The 23,849-nt window shown below is 46.7% G+C and overlaps 1 protein-coding gene across 7 annotated transcripts in view; it reads left to right on the top strand.

The window, feature by feature from the left end:
- The window catches only part of LOC142557772 (SLIT-ROBO Rho GTPase-activating protein 1-like), a 158,747-nt gene that overhangs the window by 31,243 nt on the left and 103,655 nt on the right, over positions 1-23,849 (top strand). For all 7 annotated transcript variants that reach the window (XR_012822839.1, XR_012822840.1, XM_075669881.1 and 4 more), the window contains 6 exons: positions 8,464-8,688; positions 9,316-9,594; positions 11,942-12,172; positions 13,350-13,410; positions 13,489-13,566; positions 13,903-14,037. Coding sequence is in view for 5 of the 7 variants with exons in the window: in XM_075669881.1 (XP_075525996.1) it covers positions 8,464-8,688; positions 9,316-9,594; positions 11,942-12,172; positions 13,350-13,410; positions 13,489-13,566; positions 13,903-14,037 (1,009 nt within the window). In the remaining 2 variants the exon portion in view is untranslated. The remainder of the gene's footprint in view (positions 1-8,463; positions 8,689-9,315; positions 9,595-11,941; positions 12,173-13,349; positions 13,411-13,488; positions 13,567-13,902; positions 14,038-23,849) is intronic.

The raw sequence follows: 23,849 nt of genomic DNA, 5'->3' as shown, positions 1-23,849 counted from the left end.
TGAACTAGAGTGGTTGCTTGGGCTAGTTGGTAATTCATGATCAAAAATAACGTACAGCGCGAAGGACAAGGACAGCGACAGACGACATACACAGCGCTGACTTCCAACAATATTGTATTGCGTTGCCACATCGTGTGTATAATACAAGAAGAGGCATGCGCAGAAAATGTACGACAGTCACATGGGGTGTTCTAACAGCAAGTCATTGAACTAAGAACCATGGTCACCTGAAAAAATAAAAAATATAAAAAGATATGGGCATTACGATTTCTATCTGTTTAGATACGAGACTTCAGCAGGGGTCAGTGCAATTGAGGGCGCACTAACGCAAATACTACCAAGTTTTCTGATGAAATCAGCTTCCACAATTTCCCTGGTGAGCTGAGAGCTGTGTCTCGCTAAAACTTCAGTATCTTTAAAGAATGGCACGCAGCCGCAGTCCCAGCAATGGATGCCCAAGTGGCCTTGTACAGTGCTGCGGACGTTGTTACAATGCTCTCTTAGTCGATCGTCTAAGCACCTGCCTGTCTGTCCTACATATTTACTGCCGCAAGACAGGGGAATTTGGTAGACTACATTTGTTGTGCACGTCACAAACCGATTTCTGTGCTCGACAGAACAACTCTGATGCGATTTAGGTGCGTTTACACGCTTACAGAGCCTTGCCAATTTTTCCGGGGCTGAGAAAACGACTGTGATTCCGACTGCGGCTGGTGCTGCATGTGTTAGCCCTTGGGCCGAAGTTTGCCGTGGAACCTCGAAAATCGCCACACGAACTTCTCACCCTTGTTAGGCAAGTTGCTGGACGTGCCCCGGACACTGAATCTGAAAGGTGTGTTGCGGAAGGTGTTGATGTTTTAACGCGTTGCAAACCTTCCACAAAGGCTCTCCCGATCGGATATGTTACATCGTTTCTGAAAGCGAACTCGTTACCACTTTTACCCTCTGACAAAGAAGGTGGCTTTGCTGTCCTGCCGTTGGGTGACTTCAATGCGAAGGCCACCGTTGCCATTGATTCAGTTTTTAAACGTGATGACAGTGTTTCCCTTGCAAACGTGAAATTGAAAGCAAAAAAACTGTGCAAATCCCTTAGCCTTGACAAGCTAGCAAAACTGATAGCAAAAACTAAAAAGCTAAGCCTAGACATTTTCTTCTCAGCTAAGACGCATAAGAATGACTGCATTCTGTGGGTTATTGTAACTGAAGCAGCGACTTGGCAGAAAGCTGTTGGCTTGTTTTTGCAAGATAAAGTAAACCTTCTAATCATTGACGATCCTTTTCTCGTTAGACATTCTGGTGAAGTTATTAGTTTTTTAAAAGAGAATGAAAAGGGACTCAAGATGTTCTCGATCAACGTTAAAGATCTGTACTATTCACTTCCGCATGACAAGTTGTTTCTGGTTGTTGAAGGATGCATTGATGACTTTGGATCAGTTGGCTTTCAGAATGCTGCAGGTGTTTCTGTTGGCGGCTTTCTTGAATTGCTCACCTTCTACTTGAAATCAACTTACATCTCATGGAATGAACAAAATTACATACAAAGAAATGGTGTTTGTATAGGATTATGTCTGGCGCTCATACTAAGTGATATTTATCTAGCTCATCATGATCGCAATATTCATGGTCACCTAGCCGCATCCCCTGTTGTCAGGGTGTGCGGCTTTGTGGACGACTACCTGATATTTATTGCTTGCAATAATCCCGCTTTTGAGCCTGCTGTTTCTGAAGTCTTGGAGATCTTTAAGAAAGAGCTGGAGCCTCTAGAACTTATGCATGAGGTCCCCATGGATGATTCCTTGCGCTTTCTAGATCTCAGGCTGAGCCTTGCTAACAAACATGTGTGCTGGTGCTTCGAACCGAGAAGTAAGAAGCCACTTTTGCCCTTTAACTCCGCACACTCAAAACTCGTTAAACGAGGTATTACAAAGTTATGTCTCGTTAACAGCCTCAATAAATCGTGCCCACACCAGATGCAACATAGCCTTGCTGCTCAGGTTGATCGCCTTTCTTGGGCTGGTTACCCTTTGTCCTTAATTTCAGCCATAGCGGAACAGCTTCTGAGGCGCACAAAATGTGATGATCCCGCTCAATCAGGGAACCAGCGGGCTGTAAGATGCAGGTTTGCAGTGCTGCCATATGTGCATGATGTATCCCATAGACTAAAGAAAATTGGGCAGCGTGCAGGAATCACAGTCGTTTTCTCAGCCCCGGAAAAATTGGCAAGGCTCTGTAAGCGTGTAAACGCGCCTAAATCGCATCAGAGTTGTTGTTCTGTTGGGCACAGAAAACGGTTTGTGACGTGCACAACGAATGTAGTCTACCAAATTCCCCTGTTTTGCGGCAGTAAATATGTAGGACAGACAGGCAGGTGCTTAAACGATCGACTAAGAGAGCATTGTAACAACGTCTGCAGCACTGTACAAGGCCACTTGGGCATCCATTGCTGGGACTGCGGCTGCGTGCCATTCTTTGAAGATACTGAAGTTTTAGCGAGACACAGCTCTCAGCTCACCAGGGAAATTGTGGAAGCTGATTTCATCAGAAAACTTGGTAGTATTTGCGTTAGTGCGCCCTCAATCGCGCTGACCCCTGCTGAAGTCTCGTATCTAAACAGATAGAAATCGTAATGCCCATATCTTTTTATATTTTTTATTTTTTCAGGTGACCATGTTCTTAGTTCAATGACTTGCTGTTAGAACACTCCATGTAACTGTCGTACATTTTCTGCGCATGCCTCTTCTTGTATATATACACACGATGTGGCAATGCAATACAATATTGTTGGAAGTCAGCGCTATGTATGTCGTCTGTCGCTGTCCTTGTCCTTCGCGCTGTACGTTATTTTTGTTCACGGCCAGCCGCGCCTTACCTACGCAGCTTTACTCCACCATCTGAGCAGCACTTTAGGGGAAAGAAAGAAAAAGAAAGACAAAAATGAAAGATTTTCTGCTCCGTCGACCATCTGTGCGACGCGGGGAGACTAGAACACCTAATCACCTCGGTGTTCCTGCGAAGGTTCCGCTGCTCCTCCACTCCTCCTCTCCCACCCTTCCTCACTCACTCCTCTGTCTCCTCCCGGCCCGGCTACAATAATTAGCTGCGCCCCCAAGTTAATTCTCTCCTTTGCCTCCCCATCGCCGAACCCTCCCCCTCTGCCCTGCATAGCACCGATGCGATGAGCCCTTCTTACGAGGCATTTTCAGCGCTGTGCTACTCCTCCACCGCAGCACTTCCCACAATGATCTCTCCTCTTTATCGCCGCAGCAGGTTCGCATCGCGCTGGCTTTCTCCGATCTTGCAGACTGCAGGGAGGAAACAGGACGCAGAAAGAGAGAGAGAGAGAGAGAGAGAAAGACCAAGCGCGGCCTGGCCAGTAAAACCAGCGAAACTCGGGAAAAAAAATGTGAAGAGAAAAGGGAGAAGGAAAACCAGCCAATGCTATTTCCCAATGGTGATCACGTGATAGTGCCGTCATGCCAGTGCTGCCAACCTCCGCGCGTTTGCTGACTGCCAACTACGCAGTAGGCATATCCCTTCTTTGTGGCATGCGGTCCTCGTGGGCGCAAATATCACTGGGACTGACAAACTAAAGTTGCTGGTGATTGGGAAGTCTAAAGCACCACGCTGCTTTAAAAACATAAAAACGCTGCCGGTGACATACATGGCTAATTTGAAAGCGTGGATGATGCAAGTGTTTTTCAAGCAGCGGCTTCAGGAGATCGATCATCGCTTCCAGAGAGAGAAGAGAAAAGTTCTCTTTGTTGTTAATAACTCTCCCGGACACAGTCACGTCGCCGGACTTTCTGCCATCCGTCTGGAGTTTCTACCAGCAAATACAACTGCGAAGCTACAGCCCATAGACCAGGGAGTAATCACCAGCTTGAAGAGGCACTATCGTCGCTCTCTGTTGCAGAGGATGCTAATTTGCATGGAGAGCAGTAAAGAGTACACAGTGAACCTGTTAAGTGCTGTCCACTTACTAACAAGTGCCTGGGGACAGGTTACTGAAGTGACCATTGCCAATGCCTTCCACCATGCGGGGTTTATGGTGCCTAGTGACAGCTCCAGCGCAGAATGACTGCAATACTATGAGTAAGGACTCTACTGTGAACTTGGAGGAGAGCAGCATTGTTTCTACGCTGAGCAGTAAGGGTGTCTCCATTGACATGAGTGCGTATGTCAGCATTGATGAAGGTGTGCAATGTTGGGCTGACACACTGGAAGCTTTAATTGAAGAGGTGCTCGACCTGCCATCAGAAACTGCTGCTGACAATGACAGCATGGATGTTGTGCCTGAATCTGCGCAAGTGACCTGCAATGCAGCTGGTGCTTGCCTGGATACTTCAGTGAAGTTTTTCGAACAATGCGAGGGCACTGAGGAATACCTCAGAAAATTAAGTGAGTTGTCTGCATTTGCAGTAGCCAGGCGATTTTCTCGACAAGCAAAAAAAAAAAAAAAAAAAAAACAGACTGGGTAACAGTCAGCAGTGCCTCATGCCTTACTAGGGCAATGTGTAGTATACCACTGGTAGTGCAATAAATGCTTATATTGCAGTTATTTTTTCCCTGAAAGGCCATTTCATTCATTTGTTCTCATATACGAGGTATTTGGACACACAATGCATGCTCAAACATCATTTTTAGAAGCACTCCTGATTAGACGAACACTTTTCATGATCCCTTGGAGTTCATATTAAAGGGAGTCTACTGTAGTTTCTTACGGTACTACCGAGAAGGAAATAATGTGTGACAAAGACTTGCACACTCAAAAAGCATTTTATCACATTTGCAAATAACATTTAGAGCAGGCCAGCTAGCTGTACAATCATGAGAGCCTCCTTGAAGAGAGTATGCTAGGTTTACTTACCCTTCCGGTGCACAAACAATTATGGGATGTTTTCTTTGTGTCTATGCTTCTGACAAAAGCCCGCTCGCATGACATGAGGCTTTGACGTGCAGAAAAAACAGCTGCCTTGGGGGACTAGGAATCTCACAAGTGCTGTCAGAATGAGTTTCTTTAGTGAAGCCACAACAATTCCAGGATATGAGAGGCTTGGCTTGTCTTGAACGTGACTTGGGCCTACAACATGGTCATGGCTGAGCAAATGAAGCTTTTTTAGAATTTACTTTTTGTAAGTCTTGGTTCTCCTGCATTATAAATGCAGTTATGTTTCCTCACATGTAGAATATGACAAGTAAACAAAGAAAAGAGAAACATGTAATTGGTACCAATGCACAGCAAATAAAGAGAAAGAAAACACTGAAGTAAATGCAGATTTCTGCTGGTGTGTACGTCACCATCTACATGCTACCTTTCATAGAGAACAGGATTAAAGACTGAGAGGCCTTAAGAGGAGCAGAAAGGGTGGGGAAAGGAAAACCAGAAAATATACTATCAAACGTGCACACAACCTCAGACGGCCTTGTTGAGGAGCATCAGCCGCAGCTGTGGGAGGCAAGTGCTGCCTTGCACATTCTTTCCATCTTCATGGGGACTGATAACATTGAAGTATTTAATGTGTTCAAAATATGTAATGCGTAATAAAAAAACAAGTAAACAAGAGAAGATAAAACACTAGTAAAAACAAAGAAAGGAAAGAAAAGAAAAAGAAAAGCAAGAAAAGGTGCCTACCGGTAAAAGATGTGCAAGCGCACTCCCTGTCTGGTGCTCGGCCTTTGTGGGACCACAGCACTTGGAAAGGAGTGTTTTTTCCCCAACCCAAAGACGTCCTCACCTCCATAGGTGCATTTGAGGCACCACATGAAAAATTGACACCATGGAAGTGACCCAAACCTCCTTGTCAAATTCAGTCAGAAATAACTTGTGCTTTTCAGCCATGTGTGCTGCAATGAAGGGTCCATACCAAGGAGGTTAAAGAAATACTGCTGGAATGAAGGGAACGCCCGTCAAGTGAAGCTGTTGCGTTGCCATCTTGCGGGGGCCAAAAGCATGCCAGTCGTCGCAGCTTACGCGTTTCGGGTCGTCGTATCTTTCCCTGCACGGTGCAGTGTGGATACCAAAATTTGCTAGTGCGTTCGGGTGCTTCTAGGAAAGTTGGTGCGCAAGCAGTTCACATGTTAGCATTACCCTTCTCGTTTAACTTCACTAAGTCGAAACACCTGTTCACATAGTAGAAAGTTAAAACACCTTTCTTCACATTTATTTCTGGCCATGGAGAGTATGCTGGTTCAAAGAAATCAGTGAAACAATAAATAACTAAAATTAAATAGTATGATAATTAATTACTACATGATTTGCTGACCTATTTATTAGTGAAAACTCTTTGGCATATCAGAAACGCTAGAGTGAGCTCTAATTGAGTTTCCAGCATTTAAAGCAGAGTTTTTAGGCATCGAACTCAGTATATCAAAAATGATATATTGGGCTTTGTGGTGTTAAATAAGGTTGCAGGTTAGAATTGCCTTGCTCTAGAATAAAGGAAAATTTTATGTTTCAGGATTAAAGGAGACGGCCACCACCAAAGTTCAGAGACCTTCCATGCTATGAGGATGCTAAAGCACTGGCTACACTTGATGATAATGAAGATAATAATAAATACTTATGCTTGTTGCATATGTGCTGCTATTTCTCATGCTACATTTTAGTTTTCAATTGCTTTTTGTTCTGACAGCTTTCATGGTTGATTAATTTCTACACTACACTAAAGGTGAATAAACACTAATTATTGCGGAATTGTTTTTTTCTACTTTGTGGTAGCTGGACATTGATGCCAATAAAATGGAAAAATGCCCTAGTACTTGGATATCTGCGATCCAGAGACCTCCAATATGACACCTTAAAGCCCACAGTGTTGCATTAGAATTTGAAAATCCGTTAAACAAATAAAAACCACTGGAAAATTATGCGAACAGCGCTGTGAAGCTTTTGGCAGGGTGCTTTTTGCCTCTCGCAAAATCGCCGCTACCAGCTTCACCCGGGCCCATAGGCCAGTATAGGCGACTTCAACTACAGCAGTTTTTCTTTAGCCTTCTTAGTCCATACTCACATACATTGCAAACCACAAGGACAAATGAGACATGGTACACCAAAGTGTCGAGGACCAGGATGGCTTCTCGAATCTCGGCGCTGATAGTACTGTTCACGAGCTTTGAGGATTGGTTGTAAATTCTGGAACTCCTGCTCATATTTCGCAATCTTGCTCAAGAATGTCGAGCGAAAAAGGTAGGGACCAAGGCAGGTGACTTGAATGAGGTGATTGTTCCCATCGTGAGGAGTTCCTTAGATATAAAGCCGACTCTTGGCATCCTCTAGGCTACTCTGTGACGAAGAGGCTAGGAAGTCCAATGACTCCTGTGGCAGCTGGACTGACTGGAATGACTCCCCGCACCACTTGGTTGGGCAGCAGCCTCAAAATTTCCATGGATGCCTTTTCCTTTTTGTTAACAGTTATGTCAGAGCTTCTTGCCGAGTTCAAACTCTGGAATCTAATTAGGCGAATCATGAGTGAAATGCGCCTAGACGTGCACCATGGAATGTTTCCCAGTCTCAGGCGAGACAAAGGTGATGGTGTTTGAGGATGCAGAGCAAGCTCTGAGCTTTCTCCAGGTCTTTTCTCTTATATATTTTCTCCAAGTTTAGCAGCCCGCCAATGGTACTGTTCATATTTGATACAGCTCTATGGTCTAGCATTAGTGGCACCCTTCTGCTAAAAAATTAAATCCAGAACATTGATCATTGGTGATGCTTTCGAGGTGCTCCGCTCTCCAGTGATGATGCCAGCCTGAAGCACTGGCTTCCCAGCTCTTGAATGCATGCGTGCAGCAACACCACAGCACTAATTTTCCCTTTAGGTAATGGCGAGAACGTGTAGCTCATGCACCATTACTTACAGAAGCACAGCTGTTGAAATCGAAAAGCATGGTGAGCAAGTGGAAGGAATTGTGTTCTCGCGCTGGCATGCTCTCCATGTTGGTCTTTTCACTTGTGTTGACAGTGGCATGTATTATGTTGCTGTAATTATTTTTGAATCACCGTTTAACTTTCAATTTGATACGTTGATGCCCATCACAGTGTGATGTTGTTCTGTTTGTCATTGCTGCTTCAATGGGCATGTTTATTTAGGTTCTTGTGTTCAAGCTAGTGATTGCAGTCTGATGATACAGAGCTCAACTTTAAATAAGGTGTTGTATTTTGACCATGAGTGTTTTTGAAGTAAGTGGTTGAAGGAGATCCGTGCTATGTGTATGATCAGTAGAGCACATATACAGGGCATTATTGGGCAGCCTTTAGTTGAAGCAAAATAAGCTTCACAGAAATATTTACTGCAAACTAATTGAACCTTACTGAGTCACCTGACTGGTCAGGGTAAGCAAGCTTGTGCTCGGAATAAACAAGGCACTTGCATATTCTTAGGCCATTATCAGGCGTTGCAGCAAGAATGTGATGGCTGTTCTTAGTTCAGTACAGAGAAAAACTATGATCGTGTCCACCCACGCGTGCAGTGCATGGACTTTGGCTTCCACATGTGCCTGTCGCGGGCTCTACGCACCAGCTGCAGTGCGGAGGAGTGCTTGCAGCGGTCACTGCAGCAGGGCTGCCAGGCACTGGCACAGCGCGTCTCCGACCTGGACTCTCGTGCTGACAAGCAGCGCTTTCTCGAGGGGCATCACAATGCCTTCATGGTTCCCCGTCGATTTGCCTTCCAGCCCCACCGTGCCGACACGGAGGTAAGCCTCCTGAAGGAGGAGGGAGCCTTTTTAAAATGCAATGCATATTCATGATGCTCACATTGTCTCCTGTGTGGAAGCCTTAATTTTCGTAGTTGTTTATGCCTAGTGGCTCCTAAATAATGGAAACTCTGCATGCTCCGAGTCGGGACGTGATCCAGAAAGGTTAAAATAACTAACTTCTATGGGGAATAGGGGCACTGCTTAGTGCAATCCTTTTTCCACAGCATGGTTTGCAGTGGGGCTGTCTGCATTCACGCATATCCTGGCACAAAGTAGACAGATTTACTCTTCTTCTAAGTGTGGACCAGTCAGTGCTCTTAAATCAAGTAAAAAGAAGTAGTTCGTTTGGCAAACAGATACTTTCAACTGCTAATTAATGTGTGCTGTTGTCAGACACACTAAACATTGAGCTACTGCACACGTAATGACAGGCATCTTTTACAAGTGGAGAAGGATGGGCAGGAACGCTGCTGGTGAATGAAAAAAAGCAAGCAGATTGTCCTTTGTTCTGAAATAAAATAGCAAAATGGAAAGAAAGCCTTGGACAGGACAGGGAAAAGCACAAGCTTTTAATTTATTCCGTATCCTAAATCGACTTTGTCCCTTGTGTTGTGGCTTTCACAGTCCCAGCAGGTGAGCTTAGAGCACCCAATGGAGGAGGAATTAGAGCAGCGGCTGAACCAACTGAACAAGCGCCTCACTTCCCTCTGCACTGAGAACGACGAGGTGTGGAAGACGCTGGAGACAGCCGAGAGCTCACTCCTCGACATGATGGCAGCACGTGAGATTGACTGCCGGCCTGTGTTTGAGGATAGTCCAGCTGCACGACCCCCGCCCCAACCTGAGACACTGGCGCTGAAACTGCGGGCCGACAAGCAGGAGACCGAGGACTTCTATCTCGAGGTTAGAGGGTCATTAAGTTGTGATGTGTAATACACTGGTAGTGCCTGAAGTGTCTTGAAGGCTAAACAGTTTGCGGAGGATGCTTTCTGTTTGGGACTTGCACTGTTAGTGTTTACAGTCTTTTAAGATTTGCAGGGATTACTGAATTAACAAATGACACTTCCAGATGTATTGAGCCTGTCCCTGCCAAATGCTGGCATTTCTGAACAGCAGTCATGCAGAAAGTGGGCAGTGTAGATTTTGTTTTCTGTATTTACTGTGTGTCCTAAATGCCACAAGCACGTGTGCACATTTATTGTTTGTGCTACGATTGAAAGTGGCATGCAGTTTATCATTATTATTGTAATGGAATCTCATTATTCCAAGCTCCTTTAATTCGAACTTCCAGTTTATTTGAACTGACGCTGTGGTCCTGCCAACATTATCTGTATTTCAATGTGCAAAGACTCCTCGTAATTAGTTTGTGACGGTTAATGTGAACCTACTGTGGCAGTACTTCTGCCCCGGCAGTGCAGCTACGCACCAGCTGCTGCTTCCATCTCTCATTGCAAGCATTGTACTTTGGTGTGTATAACTCGCACCAAACATTTTTAAAGGTTACAGTAAAGTCGGGGTGCGGGTTATATGCAAATTTTGCCTAGAAGTGGCTTCTTAGCAGCCCATGGTACGCTGCCATGAAGTCGCACTTTCAGAACTCGTCACTTATGTGTTAGCTCTGTGCACAAAGTGCTGCCTAACTCAGCGTCGCATGCAAGTCCACCATTCAATAGAGCTTCCTTTAATTCGAACCCCATTTAATTCAGACAATTTTTTGGGCCCCTTCGATTTCGAATTATCGAGATTCGTCTGTATTATTATTGTTTAGGGGATTGGCCACAAGTCATATTTGGTAAGAAAGGTGAATGGAAAGGAGCATAAAATATGTACATGCAGCTTTGTATGATGCAGGTTCTGCAGCGATGAGTTTGTGAGTTGGTCATGCAGTTAAATGTTGCACTTGTTGTTACACTGGGCCTAAATGCACTGGGCCTAAATGCACCACATAAGTGCGGGTGAAGGTGAGCGGGGGAACACCTTATGGGACTGCTAATCATTCTCGTAAGACATCCACAGCATCCCAGGGAACTTTGTGCTGTGATTATTATGTGATAATTCAAACTTGCATAATTCAATATTCCTGTTACTTGAAGCTAATTTCAGAATGTCAGTTGGGTGTGTTCTCATAGCATTCAGTGCCTGTGCTTTCAAGCCACACAATTGTGTTGAGCCTTACAATTATTCCAGTGTAGAAAAGTAGAAATATACCTATAAAGAAAGGGGTCAGGCAAGGAGCCACAATCTCTCCAATGCTATTCACTGCATGCTTGTAAGGAACTATTCAAGCTATTAAACTGGGTAGGCTTAGGAGTGAGGATTAGCGTCGAATGTCTCAGCAACCTTCACTTTGTAGATGACATTGTCCTGTTCAGCAACACTGGGACAAATTACAACAAATACTTGAGGACCTTAACAGTGAAAGTGTAAGAGTTGGGTTGAAGATTAATATGCAGAAGACAAAGATAATGATCATTAGCCTGGCAAGGGAACAAGAGTTCAGGATTGCCAATCTGCCTCTAGAGTCGGTGAAGGAGTATGTTTATCTAGGTCAAGTACTCACAGAGGACCCTGATCAAGAGAAGGAAATTTACAAGAGAATAAGAATGGATTGTAGTGCATACGGCAGGCATTGCCAGATTCTGACTGGGAGCTTATGACTATCATAGCAAAGAAAGGTGGACAATCACTGCATTCTACTGGTGCCAACATATGGGGCAGAAACTTGGAGGTTGACAAAGAAGCTTGAGAACAAGTTAAGGACTGCACAAAGAGTGATGGAACAAAAAATGTTAGGCGTAACGTTAAGAGACAGGAAGAGAGCAGTGGGGATCAGAGAGCAAACAGGGATAGTCCTTACTCTAATTGACATTGAGAGAAAAAAATGGAGCTGGGCAGGCCATGTAATGCGTTGGATGGACAACCAGTGGACGATTAGAGTTACAGAATGTGTGCCAAGAGAAGGGAAGCACAATCGAGGACAGCAGAGAAGTAGGTGGGGTGATGAAATTAGGAAATTTCCAGGTACAAATTGGAATACAAATTGGTACAAAAGGTACAAGTTGGAATCAGTTGGCGCAGAACAGGGGTAATTGAAGATCGCAGGGAGAGGCCTTCGTCCTGCAGGGGACATAAAAATAGGCTGCTGCTGCTTCTTCTTCTGCTGCTGCTGCTGCTGCTGCTACTGCTGTTGATGATGATGATGAAATCAAGTAAATGCTAGACGCCCTTTTTTTTCTCGTGTGGCCTGCAGAAGTTCAGAACGTACAGCCTAGGCTGCAGTGTGGCGGCACGGCTGGAAGCTAAGGCGGAGCTGCTGCGGGTAGCCCTGCAGCGTGAGGGGCTCGATACAAAGACAGAGACGTTGCAGCCTCACTCACGGCCCGCTGCCCGCAAGAAGCGCATTGGCCGCCAGGCTGCCCTAGCAGCCAGACATGGTGGCCAGCCTCGGCTGTTCGAAGGGAGCCTCGAGGAGTACCTGGAGGTAGGTGGACCAGCACACACACCGGCATCTTTTCAGCATTTGTTGCTGCCACAATGTACATTCAGTGAAAACTGAGAAGTGCAGTCACCGCAGTGTAGGGCATTTCGCAAAGTACATTTATCAATATGCGACTTTGGCTACAGCTCTCAGTGATACAATGTGAACTAACCTGTCATTTAGCGGTCTGCAAATACAGTATACTTCCATTAAGCTGACCCTGATGGGACCGACAAAATTGTTTTAAGTTTTCGGGCAGGTCTAATTAAACAAGATAATAAATAAATAAATAAAAAGATGCAGAAAAAATTTCACAACGCACTGCTGATTCATTTGGCAGTATTCACCCGATTTTAAAACATCCCTGAATCAAACGCACTCCCACTTACAATATGTCCAAAGTAGAAAACTAACTTAGAAGTAAAATTAAAGCTCCTAAACAAAGCAGACATTTAACGCAGGCCCGTTTTCTTTCTTTTTTTTTTCCAAGAAGAATGGGCAAGGATGCGTATTGCGCAGTGGCGGCCAGTTTCCTAAAATCAGTTTCACGGCATAGTTTTGCTTTAAAGTCAGCTTTGCTGCAATATGGCTATGTTATGCGTCAAAGTGCAAGATCGTCATGAATGCGGTTTTTCGCTCAATTTTTTTAGGGAATGGTGCTCATTGGAATTGCTTAAATAATGAATGGGATGAGTACTGTTATTACTTGAATACCCTACTAGGGCAGGCAAAAAACAGCCGTTTTCGACATGAGATAACGTGTTTCACACATTCACTGTCCCCTAAGCACTGCCCAGACAGGCGCTACCGGTGAAGGGGTCGCTTTTGGGGTCACCATATAGAGGTCGAGCGTGGGCACGCTGACTGGTGAAGTTCAAATTATCCGGCGAAGGCCAACCTTAGGAGCAATATAACGAAAACGTGGGCCCATTAAAGATGCACAGGCACCGGCCGGGACCTTTGGTCGGCATCAAATTAACCGGAGTCGAATTAATGAAGGTCTGCTGTAATAAGGAGATCTTGACTGCACAAAGCCTTAATCACATTAGGTTTATATGGCAGTACGCATCAGCTGGAACATCAGGCGTGAGTTTATGAGTGCAAACATGACCAATAACGTGGCATGGATAGACGAGTTTATGCATGGAGAAGTGGCTCATGGGTCCATGTTCTCATGCAGGCCACCAACCAAGAGGTTCCGCTGGTCATTCGAAGCTGTGTGCGGGTGATCAACCTGTACGGTGAGCCGTGCTAACAGCATGTTTAGCAGCACAGTTAGTTGTAGACAGCAGCTGAGTTTTCTGATGTGCCTTTTACAGGACTGCACCATCAGGGTGTGTTCCGTGTGTCAGGCTCTCAAGTCGAGATCAACCACTTCAGAGATTGCTTCGAACGAGGTGCGGTACTTTTCCAGCTTTTACTTTGCCACTGCTGCCACTGGCTGCTCTGTGACAAAGGCATCTTTAGTGCATGAGCTTTCAAAGCTCATGCACTAAAGCAGAGCAGTATGTTGGGTAATTCGCTAAGTTGTGTTGCTTAATCAAGCAATGCTTGTAACGAAGTCTATTTGCTGTCTTTATGACTCTGTTATAATGAAGGTTTACTTACTCCTTTGTGTTGTTGAATGTTCTTGCGCATTGTTTTATTTTGCACATGAAAAGTGCAGTGAGGCTTTGCCATTGTGGGGAACTTGTTGGTGGCGGTGCATATTCAGTGCCTGCTTGGTGGTGCAGGGGAAGACCCTTTGGCGGATGTGTCAGATGCAAGCGACATCAACTCGGTGGCTGGTGTGCTCAAGCTGTACCTGCGCGAGCTCCGTGAACCACTGTTCCCCATCTTCTACTTTGACCAGCTCATGGAGATTAGTCGTGAGTCACGCTCCTTTGACAGTGACTGCTACACATGCTTTCATGAGACCTCTCTTGCTGGCTGCACACTGCACAGTTGTAACTGGAAGAGCCCTTTTCAGCATGTGTAACAACTGTGTTATGTTCCCAGAATTGATAAGCTATCCCATTATTTCAAGAACAGGCATCCTGTTTTTTTTTTTCTCTTTTCTTTTTTTTGCTTGGCAAAATCAGGCCAGTGTTGAATGTTAGTGTGTCTGCCTGATAACAAAAGTACAGTATGGTTTGCAGAAGAACAGTGATTTATCATACAGAGTGCCCCAACATATCATGCAGCAAGATTTAAAAATGGGTAAATGCCAGGTAGCTGGAGTGAACCAAGGTAATGTTTGCCGTTGCTAGGAGATTCTCAGATTATTTTATGCATTCTGCCTAATTAGATAAGTAGGCTTAATTAGTCAACTTCTCAATATTATTAATTCTCCATAATTCGATGAAAAGCATCAATGAAAAAATTGTAGAGCAACGTGAAAAACTCCCGATACAGCTTTCTGTTGCTCAATACGTGCTACATAAAATTGTTTTTCTAGTGTGAAAGAAGCCCGCTAATACACACAATGTATATCTGTATAATTTTCCTCGGTTTATCCACTCCTGCTACATCGCTTATTTCGCTGCAGTGTGTACAAATAAATAACAAATAAAATGGGCCTCAAGCGGCTAGTCGCACGGCAATTTGAAATGTACAACTAGTAACTGGAGAATGATGTTTGGAAGACTTGTGCAAACAGCAATTTGATTTTAACTGCAAACTACTGTAAAATTCGAAGCAAGCGCTCCTACACGTGAAAGCGCGCGTCCCCTACACTTTCGAGGGATTTGAAATACCGAGCAAGCGCTTCCTGCATTTCTTCACCCTGTTCATCGCTTCATACATTTTCACTGGACCGCTTGGCTATGGTTTTATGTCAACTTTTTATGAAATTGCGTATTAAATTACAGAAAATTATGCAATTTAGTTAAAAAGAAATTGTTTAGCCACACTTCTGCCGAGGCCTGGTAGTTCACCACAGCCAGGTATCTGCTTCGTCAGTCACCATTTTGGTAAAATGTGCAAAGTGCCACATGTGAATTAAGCGCAACACACATGGTGCGATCTTGCGTGCAAACCGTCATGCAACGCGTCGGACTTGCTGCATATGGCGATTCTGGACACATTTATTTATTTATTTATTTATTTATTTATTTATTTATTTATTTATTTACTTATTTATTTATACCTCGCAGGCCCCAAAGAGCACTGGGTGAACGGGGGGGGGGGGGTCATATCAATAGATATACAGTACAGAAATAATAAGCCAGTGTAACGGTACAACAGATACATCATCATCATCAGCCTGGTTACGCTCACTGCAGGGCAAAGGCTCCTCCCATACTTCTCCAACTACCCGGTCATGTACAACAGACACAGTACAAGACAAATACACAAAGAGAATACAAAGTTGATTCAAAAAAGGTGTAAAAATTAATATACAAAACAAATGCAAAAATAGCCGAAAGAGATAACCAATTACAAGTGGAACAGTAGTACAAAATAAAACAACATTTAAAGCAACTGAAAGAGTAGTATAACAGAAAACAACATTTAGAACAATGCTAAAACGGTAAGTGCAGGCAGAGGTGGTTTTTGAACTCTCCAGGGTCAGAAAAAGGGTTCAAGTTGTCAGGAAGATGATTCCAGAGCTTAATTGCTCTAGGTAATGCAGATGAACTGAATGATTAAGTTTTTTTCATATACAGTAAAACCTCGTTATAATGAAGTTGAAGGGGGGGGGGGGTAATACTTACCTGGTTATAACCATTAGTTCTTTATAGCCACTATCCATTTCTCTCCACAATTAGCAAGCGAGAGAGGATGTACTCACCACCAAATCTCACAGCAGCCCGCCACGCGAAAAAGAAAATGGCCGTCGCATGGAAAAAAACAAGCGAAAAAAAGACAGCAAGGAATTGCTACTTTATTCACGTAAACGGCTTGTCACTGATCGATCAACAGCACACCAGCTGGCAGGTCACTTCGCATAAAAAAAGTCCTTGATAAAATTTTTGCCTCGCTTTCTTCAGGCGAATGATGGCTTTTTCAGCTGTAGCCGCTATTTCAAGTCCGTCCTCGTCGTCATCATGAGTGCCAAAGAAGCGGCACAGCAGGTTTGCCGCATCCAGTGATTGTGCGGGCGTCGGTACGTCGGGTTCGCCAATATTAGGCTCTGGGCGGTTGGCACCTTCGTCACTGTCGTCATTAGGCACCCCCTTCACCGCGCGCACAATTTCCGCCTCGGTTAGCTCTTCTATCGTCACCGCATCAGCATCGGCACTGACGTACGTGCAGTCGCAGTTGGGCACAACGCCGGCGTCAAGGAGAGCGTCCCACGACGCTAGGGCTTGGTCGCCCACAGCACCCTCATTGGCGGCAGCACCGAGATCTTCGCTGTAACTGCCGCTGCTGATGCCAAATGAGGCATGCCAGAAGCAATTGGTGATCGTGCTTGCCGGTACAGCCATCCAAGCAGCCTGTAGCATCTCGATTGCCATGTGCAAGTGGATCGTGGACTCGCAATTCATGCTCATATTGAGCAGAATCTGGTCGATCACATGCTTACGGTAGCCCAACCTAAAGTTCATGATAAACTCCTTGTTCAAGGGGTTTCACAACTGCAGTGCAGTTTGATGGCAAGAAGCATAGCTCTATGTTTTTGAGCATGACGGCAATGTGGTGGGCCACGCAGTGGTCCAGTACGAGGCATATCTTCCGGTTCAGCTTGCCCAGTCGCTCGTTCCACTCCTGCAGCCATTGTGCAAAAATTTATCTTGTCATCCAAGCCTTACGGTTGGACACATAACTCACTTGGAGCTTTCGTTTGCCTTTGAAGCATCGTGGGGATGCACTTTTGCCAACCACGAGGGCTGCACCTTTTCCGACCCATCCATGCTGGCACGAAGCAACACGGTTACGTGGACCTTGCTCTGCTTACCGCCCTGGCAGCGTTCACCTTTGAGGGCCAAAGTTTTTTGTGGCAGCACCTGGTAGAACAGGGCTGTCTCATCCGTATTGAACAAATCCTTGGCACTGTATTTTTCTAGCAGCTGTCCACCGTTTGTCTCCACACACGCCACTGCAGCTTCGCGGTCGACAGACTGCGCTGCCCCGCTGATGCTGTCGTGACGTTGAAATGACGCAGCCAGCCGACACTCGCCACAAAATCGTCATGCCCCATGATGCACGCAAAGTCCCTTGCTTTGCGCTGCAACAGTGCCCCACTCACAGGAGCGTCACTTGCTCTTGCATCCAAAAACCACTTGAAGATCGCCTTCTCTACAGCTTCAAAAGCGGGGGTCGCAGCTTCTTTCTGTCGCCTTTTACGTCACATGCGACAGCTTCTTTGCTGCTCAAAATCGTCGACAGCGGGCTCAACGCTATGCCGAAATCTTCGGCCACTTTTTTCTTCTTCACGCTGGACTCGGCGGCTTTCAGCATAGCCATCTTCTGCTCTATTGATATCGTTTTGTGCTTCTGTTTGCTGTCATCCATCTCCTTTTTGGCAGCGGGAACTCGCACAAACAAACCAATAAAAACACTGATATCGTCGATGCGCACTGAGACAATGACAAATAACAACAAAACCGCAGTCAGCGCCACCCCACGCAAGCAACGGAAGAGTGGGCAGGTCCACCAGTTCCACAGGAAAGGGGAGGCTGGGAGACGTGCACGGGAGACGCGAACGTCGCCCGCTATAAGACATTGACCTGACGGGTACCAAAATGGTCAGTAAATGCTCATGGAAAAAAAGATTCCCGATGATTACGTTACTTCCTAATGAAAAATTTGAGCATAGCTCTTCAGCTGTTTCAGCTTTTCTATATACTGAGGCAAATCATTCGAGCAAGACATTTATGTTCAGTTACAACCTCTTATTCTTCACTTCTTCAAGCAACACTCTACTCCCAGTTTTTTATTGTCATGAAGGTAGCTTTGTGGAGAAATAGTTGGATATATACTAGATTTGCTGCACCAATGCCTGGTTCGGCGTAGCGCACCTCTGGGTTCAGGCGGCACTGACGCTGCTAACAAGTCAACTGAAGGTGGCTCTGCGTTTCGGCCTGGGAAGTGCGCACCGTGATCCGCTGGTACGATGTTTTAGCAAATACAAAAAGATGGATCAAGATTAGAATGGAGAGCATGAAGACAGATTGCAAGCTGCGTCTCGCACGACAAGCCTTTTTGAAATCTATGTTCTGTGGGGTTCTCCTCCCGTGCTCTTGGGACAAAGGAACGACAACACAGTAGTGTAAACAATCACAAGGGCATTTATTGCACCTTTCGTTGATCAATGCCTGCTAGCCAAGTTGCTATCCACAAAACATGCCGATGGGCGTGCGACAAATCTAGGAAGTCCGACTCACTGCGACCGGATAGCGAGCGAATATGTTCGCCCCATGCTGGATCCCAACGCATGGTCGTTCGCGCGTACGGTCACGCGAATGGTGGCGCGTTCGAAGGCGGCCACGCGAGACGGTCTCGCAGAAGCATGGATCGGCGCACGTGCGGCACGGCACGTCCGCACTGCTCGCTGTCCCGAACCAAAGAGAGAGCGCCTTTTCTTTCGACGCCCAAGTAACCCCGCCTGTCGGCGGCGTTAGCAGCGCAACACTCGCGCCATCTCTCGTACTGCGCCTCAACCACTCCGACCGCCGCGGGCGTTAGGCCACGCCGCGAAGCCGGATTACAGGAGACGCGCTATGCGGGAAAAACATATCAGGGGACGCATGAGAGTCGCGCATCCCCACATCCCCCCAACCTTAGATCACTACATATTCCGGCAAAACATGTCACACGCTCTAACATCAACGCGTGCTTCGCGAACAAGGTAGTACATGCAACATTGGCTGCTCCGAGGAAATGTCCACACGCTGTCCATAACATGCGAGCCGACTGTCCTTGGGTTCGCCGCTGGAGTCCGCCGGTCACAACAGCAGCTTTGCAGACTGACGGCACAATTCCAGGCCAGGAATCCGGAAACGGCGACGCAGTAGTCGGAACGAGCAAGCGTCGCTCGCGCCGACACGCCCTGCTGGCGAGAGCCGCCATAGCTGTCGGTGACCTCTGACTCTTTTCTCCGCCGCCGAGGGTTGTTAGCTGGATACAGGAGGCCGCTGAAGTCGCTGCGCCGAACTGGCCACAGCATCACCATTGCCCGCTGGCTCGATCGTAGTCCGGGGCAGCAGCGCGGACGATGTGCAGGTGACGGCAAACCAGGGGTGACTCCAATCACGCTGCGTACACTCAACACACTCGGCAAACAGTAATGTAGTGCAAGGGAGAGGAATTGTGCATGCGCATCGCCCACGTGGTACGATGTTCAACTCGGCTAGCAAAAGATCGGGCAGCTACTCAGATGCTAAGTTCACGTGAACGAAGCTTGCTTCCTTGAGTCGAATGAGTAATTTCAATTCGTGCAAGGCAAAATAGAATGAGGGAAGCAAATTGCAACACCTCAACGCCACGGTCCACCAAGTTGTGTCCCTCCACGTGCGACAGGCAGCTTCGTAAAGCCTTAGGCCTAAAGCTTCGCTACCCTGACAACAACCGGCATCCAAAAACAACACCCAAAATGAGCGCAAAACAGGCAGCCACGAGGAGACGTCAGCTCTGTTAGGTGGTCCTACTCCGCTCGGTGCACACAGCATCCGAGTTGACGGCGGCCATCGTCCCAGACGGTGTCGGAGCGCCCAGTGCCAGGCCGCAATACCAGTCAGCCCGTAGCGGCACCCGTGGCCCGCGGCCACCCGGCTCCAGGAGCCGCGACTTCATCAGAGTCAAAGAGATAGAAGAAGCTATTTACATAAGAAATTCGGACCACCCACGAGGCTTCCGTACTCACTCGCTTCAGGCTTGTCAATGCTCCGCAGGCGCTGAGCCTCATTCTCCCAGGAGGCAGACCACGTGGCTCTCGTACCAACGAATGTCATTAAAAAAAAAACTTGAGAAAAGGCTTAGCATGTTGACATGTTCAAACACACTACAGCCACCGTCGCCTCGCTCAAGAAAGCACGCCGCCAACGCTAGCGATCAAAATCTGCGCTAGCCCTACGCTTCGGTTCAAACAAAGGTCTCGAACGAAGCAAAATTGTTAAAGCTATCGTCCGATGCCCCAAGAAGTCCACGTTGGGCAGCCAGATGTGGGGTTCTCCTCCCATGCTCTTGGGACAAAGGAACGACAACACAGCTAGTAGTGCAAACAATCACAAGGGCATTTATTGTACCTTTCGTAGATCAATGCTTGCTAGCCGAATTGCTATCCACAAAACATGCCGATGGGCGCGCGACAAATCTAGGAAGTCCGACTCACCGCGACCGGATAGCGAGCGAATATGTTCGCCCCATGCTGGATCCCAACGCATGGTCGTTCGCGCGTACAGTCACGTGAGACGGTCTCGCAGAAGCATAAATCGGCGCACGTGCGGCATGGCACGTCCGCACTGCTTGCTGTCCCGAACCAAAGAGAGAGCGCCTTGTTTTCCGACGCCTGTAGGTGGCGTTAGCAGCGCAACACTCGCGCCATTGCTCATACTGCGCCTTAACCACTCCGACCGCCGCGGGCGCCAGGCCACGCCGCGAAGCCGGATTACAGGAGACGCGCTATGCGGGAAAAACATATCAGGGGACGACGCGCAAGAGTCGCGCATCCCCACAGTTCGGACGGAGTGAAAAAACTTATTAAATCTAGATACTGCTTAACCTGAGAGTACATGAAGTGCTCCACGATGCTAGTTAGTGAAATGGGTCGGTAGGAGAACGGTGAATTTTTGTTGCTCGATTTAAACACAGGAACGACCTTCCCTTCTTCCAGTCTTCTGGGATAACTGTGGCGAGTGATTGAGAAAACAACAAACATAGGAACTTAGAAAAAATGTCCTTGTTATTCGTGATAAATTTTAGATTAATTTCGTTCATTCCATGTGATGATGAAATGTTTTAATTTATCAGTTATAAACAAAATGCCATGTTCACGAAAAATGATGGCTGGCATCGCCGACTCAGCAGTAGAAGGCAACGAAGGAAGTGGTTCTTCAGGTTAATTTGTGAATACTGATGAAAATGCCGTGTTGAAAATGTCTACACACATATCATTGTAGACAGTGTCACCGTTATCTTTGTAAAGGTGATGTCGCGCAATTGTTGGAGATTTATCAATTGCCAGAATTTTCTTGGGTTATTGGTTGTCATTTTGAGTAAGTCTTGGTGCAGCAGTTTCCATAGGGAGGGTCCGAAAATTGTAAGTACACTGAAATGTGGTCGTTATAACAAATAGATTGATACATCTGAGATCGTTATAAGTGGGTTCGACTGTATTTTTAACATTGGTATTTGATTCTTAATCTAGGCACTTGAAAATTTTCGAATATTCGGCTTGTTATGGGGGGGGGGGGAGTACAGTAGAAGCTCATTCATACCTTGTGGAATAAAACGTGAGAAAACACTTCCTAACTGGAAAAACATAACATCCAAAGTGACTAAAATATGTGACACTCAACTGTAGTTGACATCCATGAAAATGACTAAATCTACTGCAGTGTTTTCAGCAATGTACTAATTGCATGCAATTTTTTCAGAATGGCAAACAAATATCACGAAGTATGAAAAATACCCAGGGTGTCTACCAACCGGGAAAACCGGGAATTCTCAGGGATTTTGAGTAGTCTGGGAAAACTCAGGGAAAACTCAGGGAATTTGTGCCTCTATCAGGGAAAATTAGCGGTAATTTTGTTCAAAGGGTCGAAAGTCGCGGTAATGCTGGCACTTCGAGTAATAGATAGGAATCGTAATAAATCGTCTTTGACGCCCTGTCGTCGGCTGGAGGAGTTCCCAGTGTACAGTTAACGACCGACTTTCCGGATGCCCGATAATTTGGACGGCTTCGCGGCACCACCACGTACCCCATATAGTCAATGTATCGAAACGTCTGAAATTTCGGACGCAAGAACCTTTCGCTGTCCGATTTTCCGGACTTTTTGCTGTGACCGCAGGTCCGAAACAGCATTAATCAAAGCCAACACCGCTGCTGTACTGATTACCTCGCCACCTCTAACCGGCGCTCTCGCACGCAGTTCCGCTAACAGCCGTAGCCAGCACTGTGGCAGCGCTAGGCCTAGTTGCTTCGACGTTAGCTATTAAGCTTCTTGCAGTTGGGTGCCGTGTTTTTCATTGAAATAGAAACTTTGTTGCAATGAAAAATATTTGAAGGAGGGGTGGTCGGAGCCTCTCAGTCCAGGGCCCCACTGGCCTCTGTCGCCTGCCTGACCTGGCTAATTAATTACTTTTGTCCTGCCAGGTCGGAGCGGGCGAGCTGTGCCTCCCACTGCTCCATTGTCCTACTGGTATTTGGCCTGTGAGGGTGCCTAGTGCACTCCCATGTTATGTGCATTAAGGTAGGTATGCCACCCCACCAAGGACAGTTGGCCCTATAACGAGTGGGATACATGGCGTTTAGCAATCTTAAATGGGGGAATACCCCGGTCTGTATTTTACGCCAATCGGCGGCCTCTTCCCCGCTAAGTTGTGGGTGAGGTGGCGGGTATTTTCTGCGGGCTCCGCGCTGATGAGCAAGGATGTCTTTGGCATTTAAATTTGTGGAAATTTGTGAGGGATAGTTCGGGTTGTTGGGGTTAGAAGAGGACACCGTCGCTCGGTTAGTGAACCCTCGAGCTAACGCGTTAGCCTTTTCATTCCCCTGTACCCCGCGTGGCCCGGGCACCAGAGTAGGCGATGATGGTGGTTGAAGGATTTGGGGATTATCGCGAGGCTAGCCGCAGTCACGTGCCCCTTGAGAAACATGCGACATGTCTCCTGGGAGTCCGTGACCACGACCGAGTACCTTTGCGAACGTTCCGCGTGAGCGAGTGCGATCGCCACTGCTAATGTTTCAGCCGAGGGGGGGGATCCCGCCGTGGCCAACGCGGTAACTTGCTGTTGGCTGATCGCGTTCACGACTGCCAGGGCGTACCTCCTTTGGTAGCGCGGCCCGGTCGCTTCTGCATACACAGCTGCGTCCGTGTAGTATGTGTTGTACCTATGGTTATTAGAGTACGCTGATTGAATGTGTTCTGTGCGTGCTTTGCATCTTTCTTTGTTGTGCTCGGGATGCATATTTTTTGGAATTGGGGCTACTGTAATTTTGGATCTCATCGAAGGATGGAGAGGTACGGCCTGCTCTGTGAGATAAATGGGGTATGCTGGGATATTGAGTCTAGCCAATATTGCCCTACCAATTTTTGTGAAGCTGAGACGCTCCCTCTGTCGCCTCAGGGTGGCCTGCCTCAGTTCGTCGAAAGTATTGTGCACTCCCAAAGCTAACATGCGCTCCGTTGAAGTACACTTAGGCAGGCCCAGAGCAGCTTTGAAAGTGGTTCGGATTATTGTGTTAGCCTGCTTTTCCTCCTCCCTGTTCAGGATTTGGTACGGTAAGCCATACGTGATTCGACTAACCACTAAGGCCTGTACGAGCCTTAGGGTATTGTCTTCTCGCATTCCCACTTTTCGATATGTCACGCGACATATCATTTGGGCTATGTTGTGGGCTGTGGATTTGAGGGTCTTGAGTGTCTGTAGTGCTCTCCCGTCGCACTGAAGCCACAAACCCAGGACTCGCATCGTGGGTACCTCTCGGACTGATTGGCCCTCAATCACGATGTTAATCGATCCTCTGGATTTGTAGCCTTTCGCGTGTATCCGGATGACCTCAGATTTTTCGGGTGCGCACTTCAGGCCACTCCAT

This window comes from Dermacentor variabilis, chromosome 9, assembly GCF_050947875.1.
Source record: "Dermacentor variabilis isolate Ectoservices chromosome 9, ASM5094787v1, whole genome shotgun sequence".
NCBI classification, from domain to species: Eukaryota; Metazoa; Arthropoda; class Arachnida; order Ixodida; family Ixodidae; genus Dermacentor; species Dermacentor variabilis.
The sequence above is the reverse complement of the archived record's forward strand: the minus strand, read 5'-3'. Positions and strand labels throughout refer to the sequence as shown.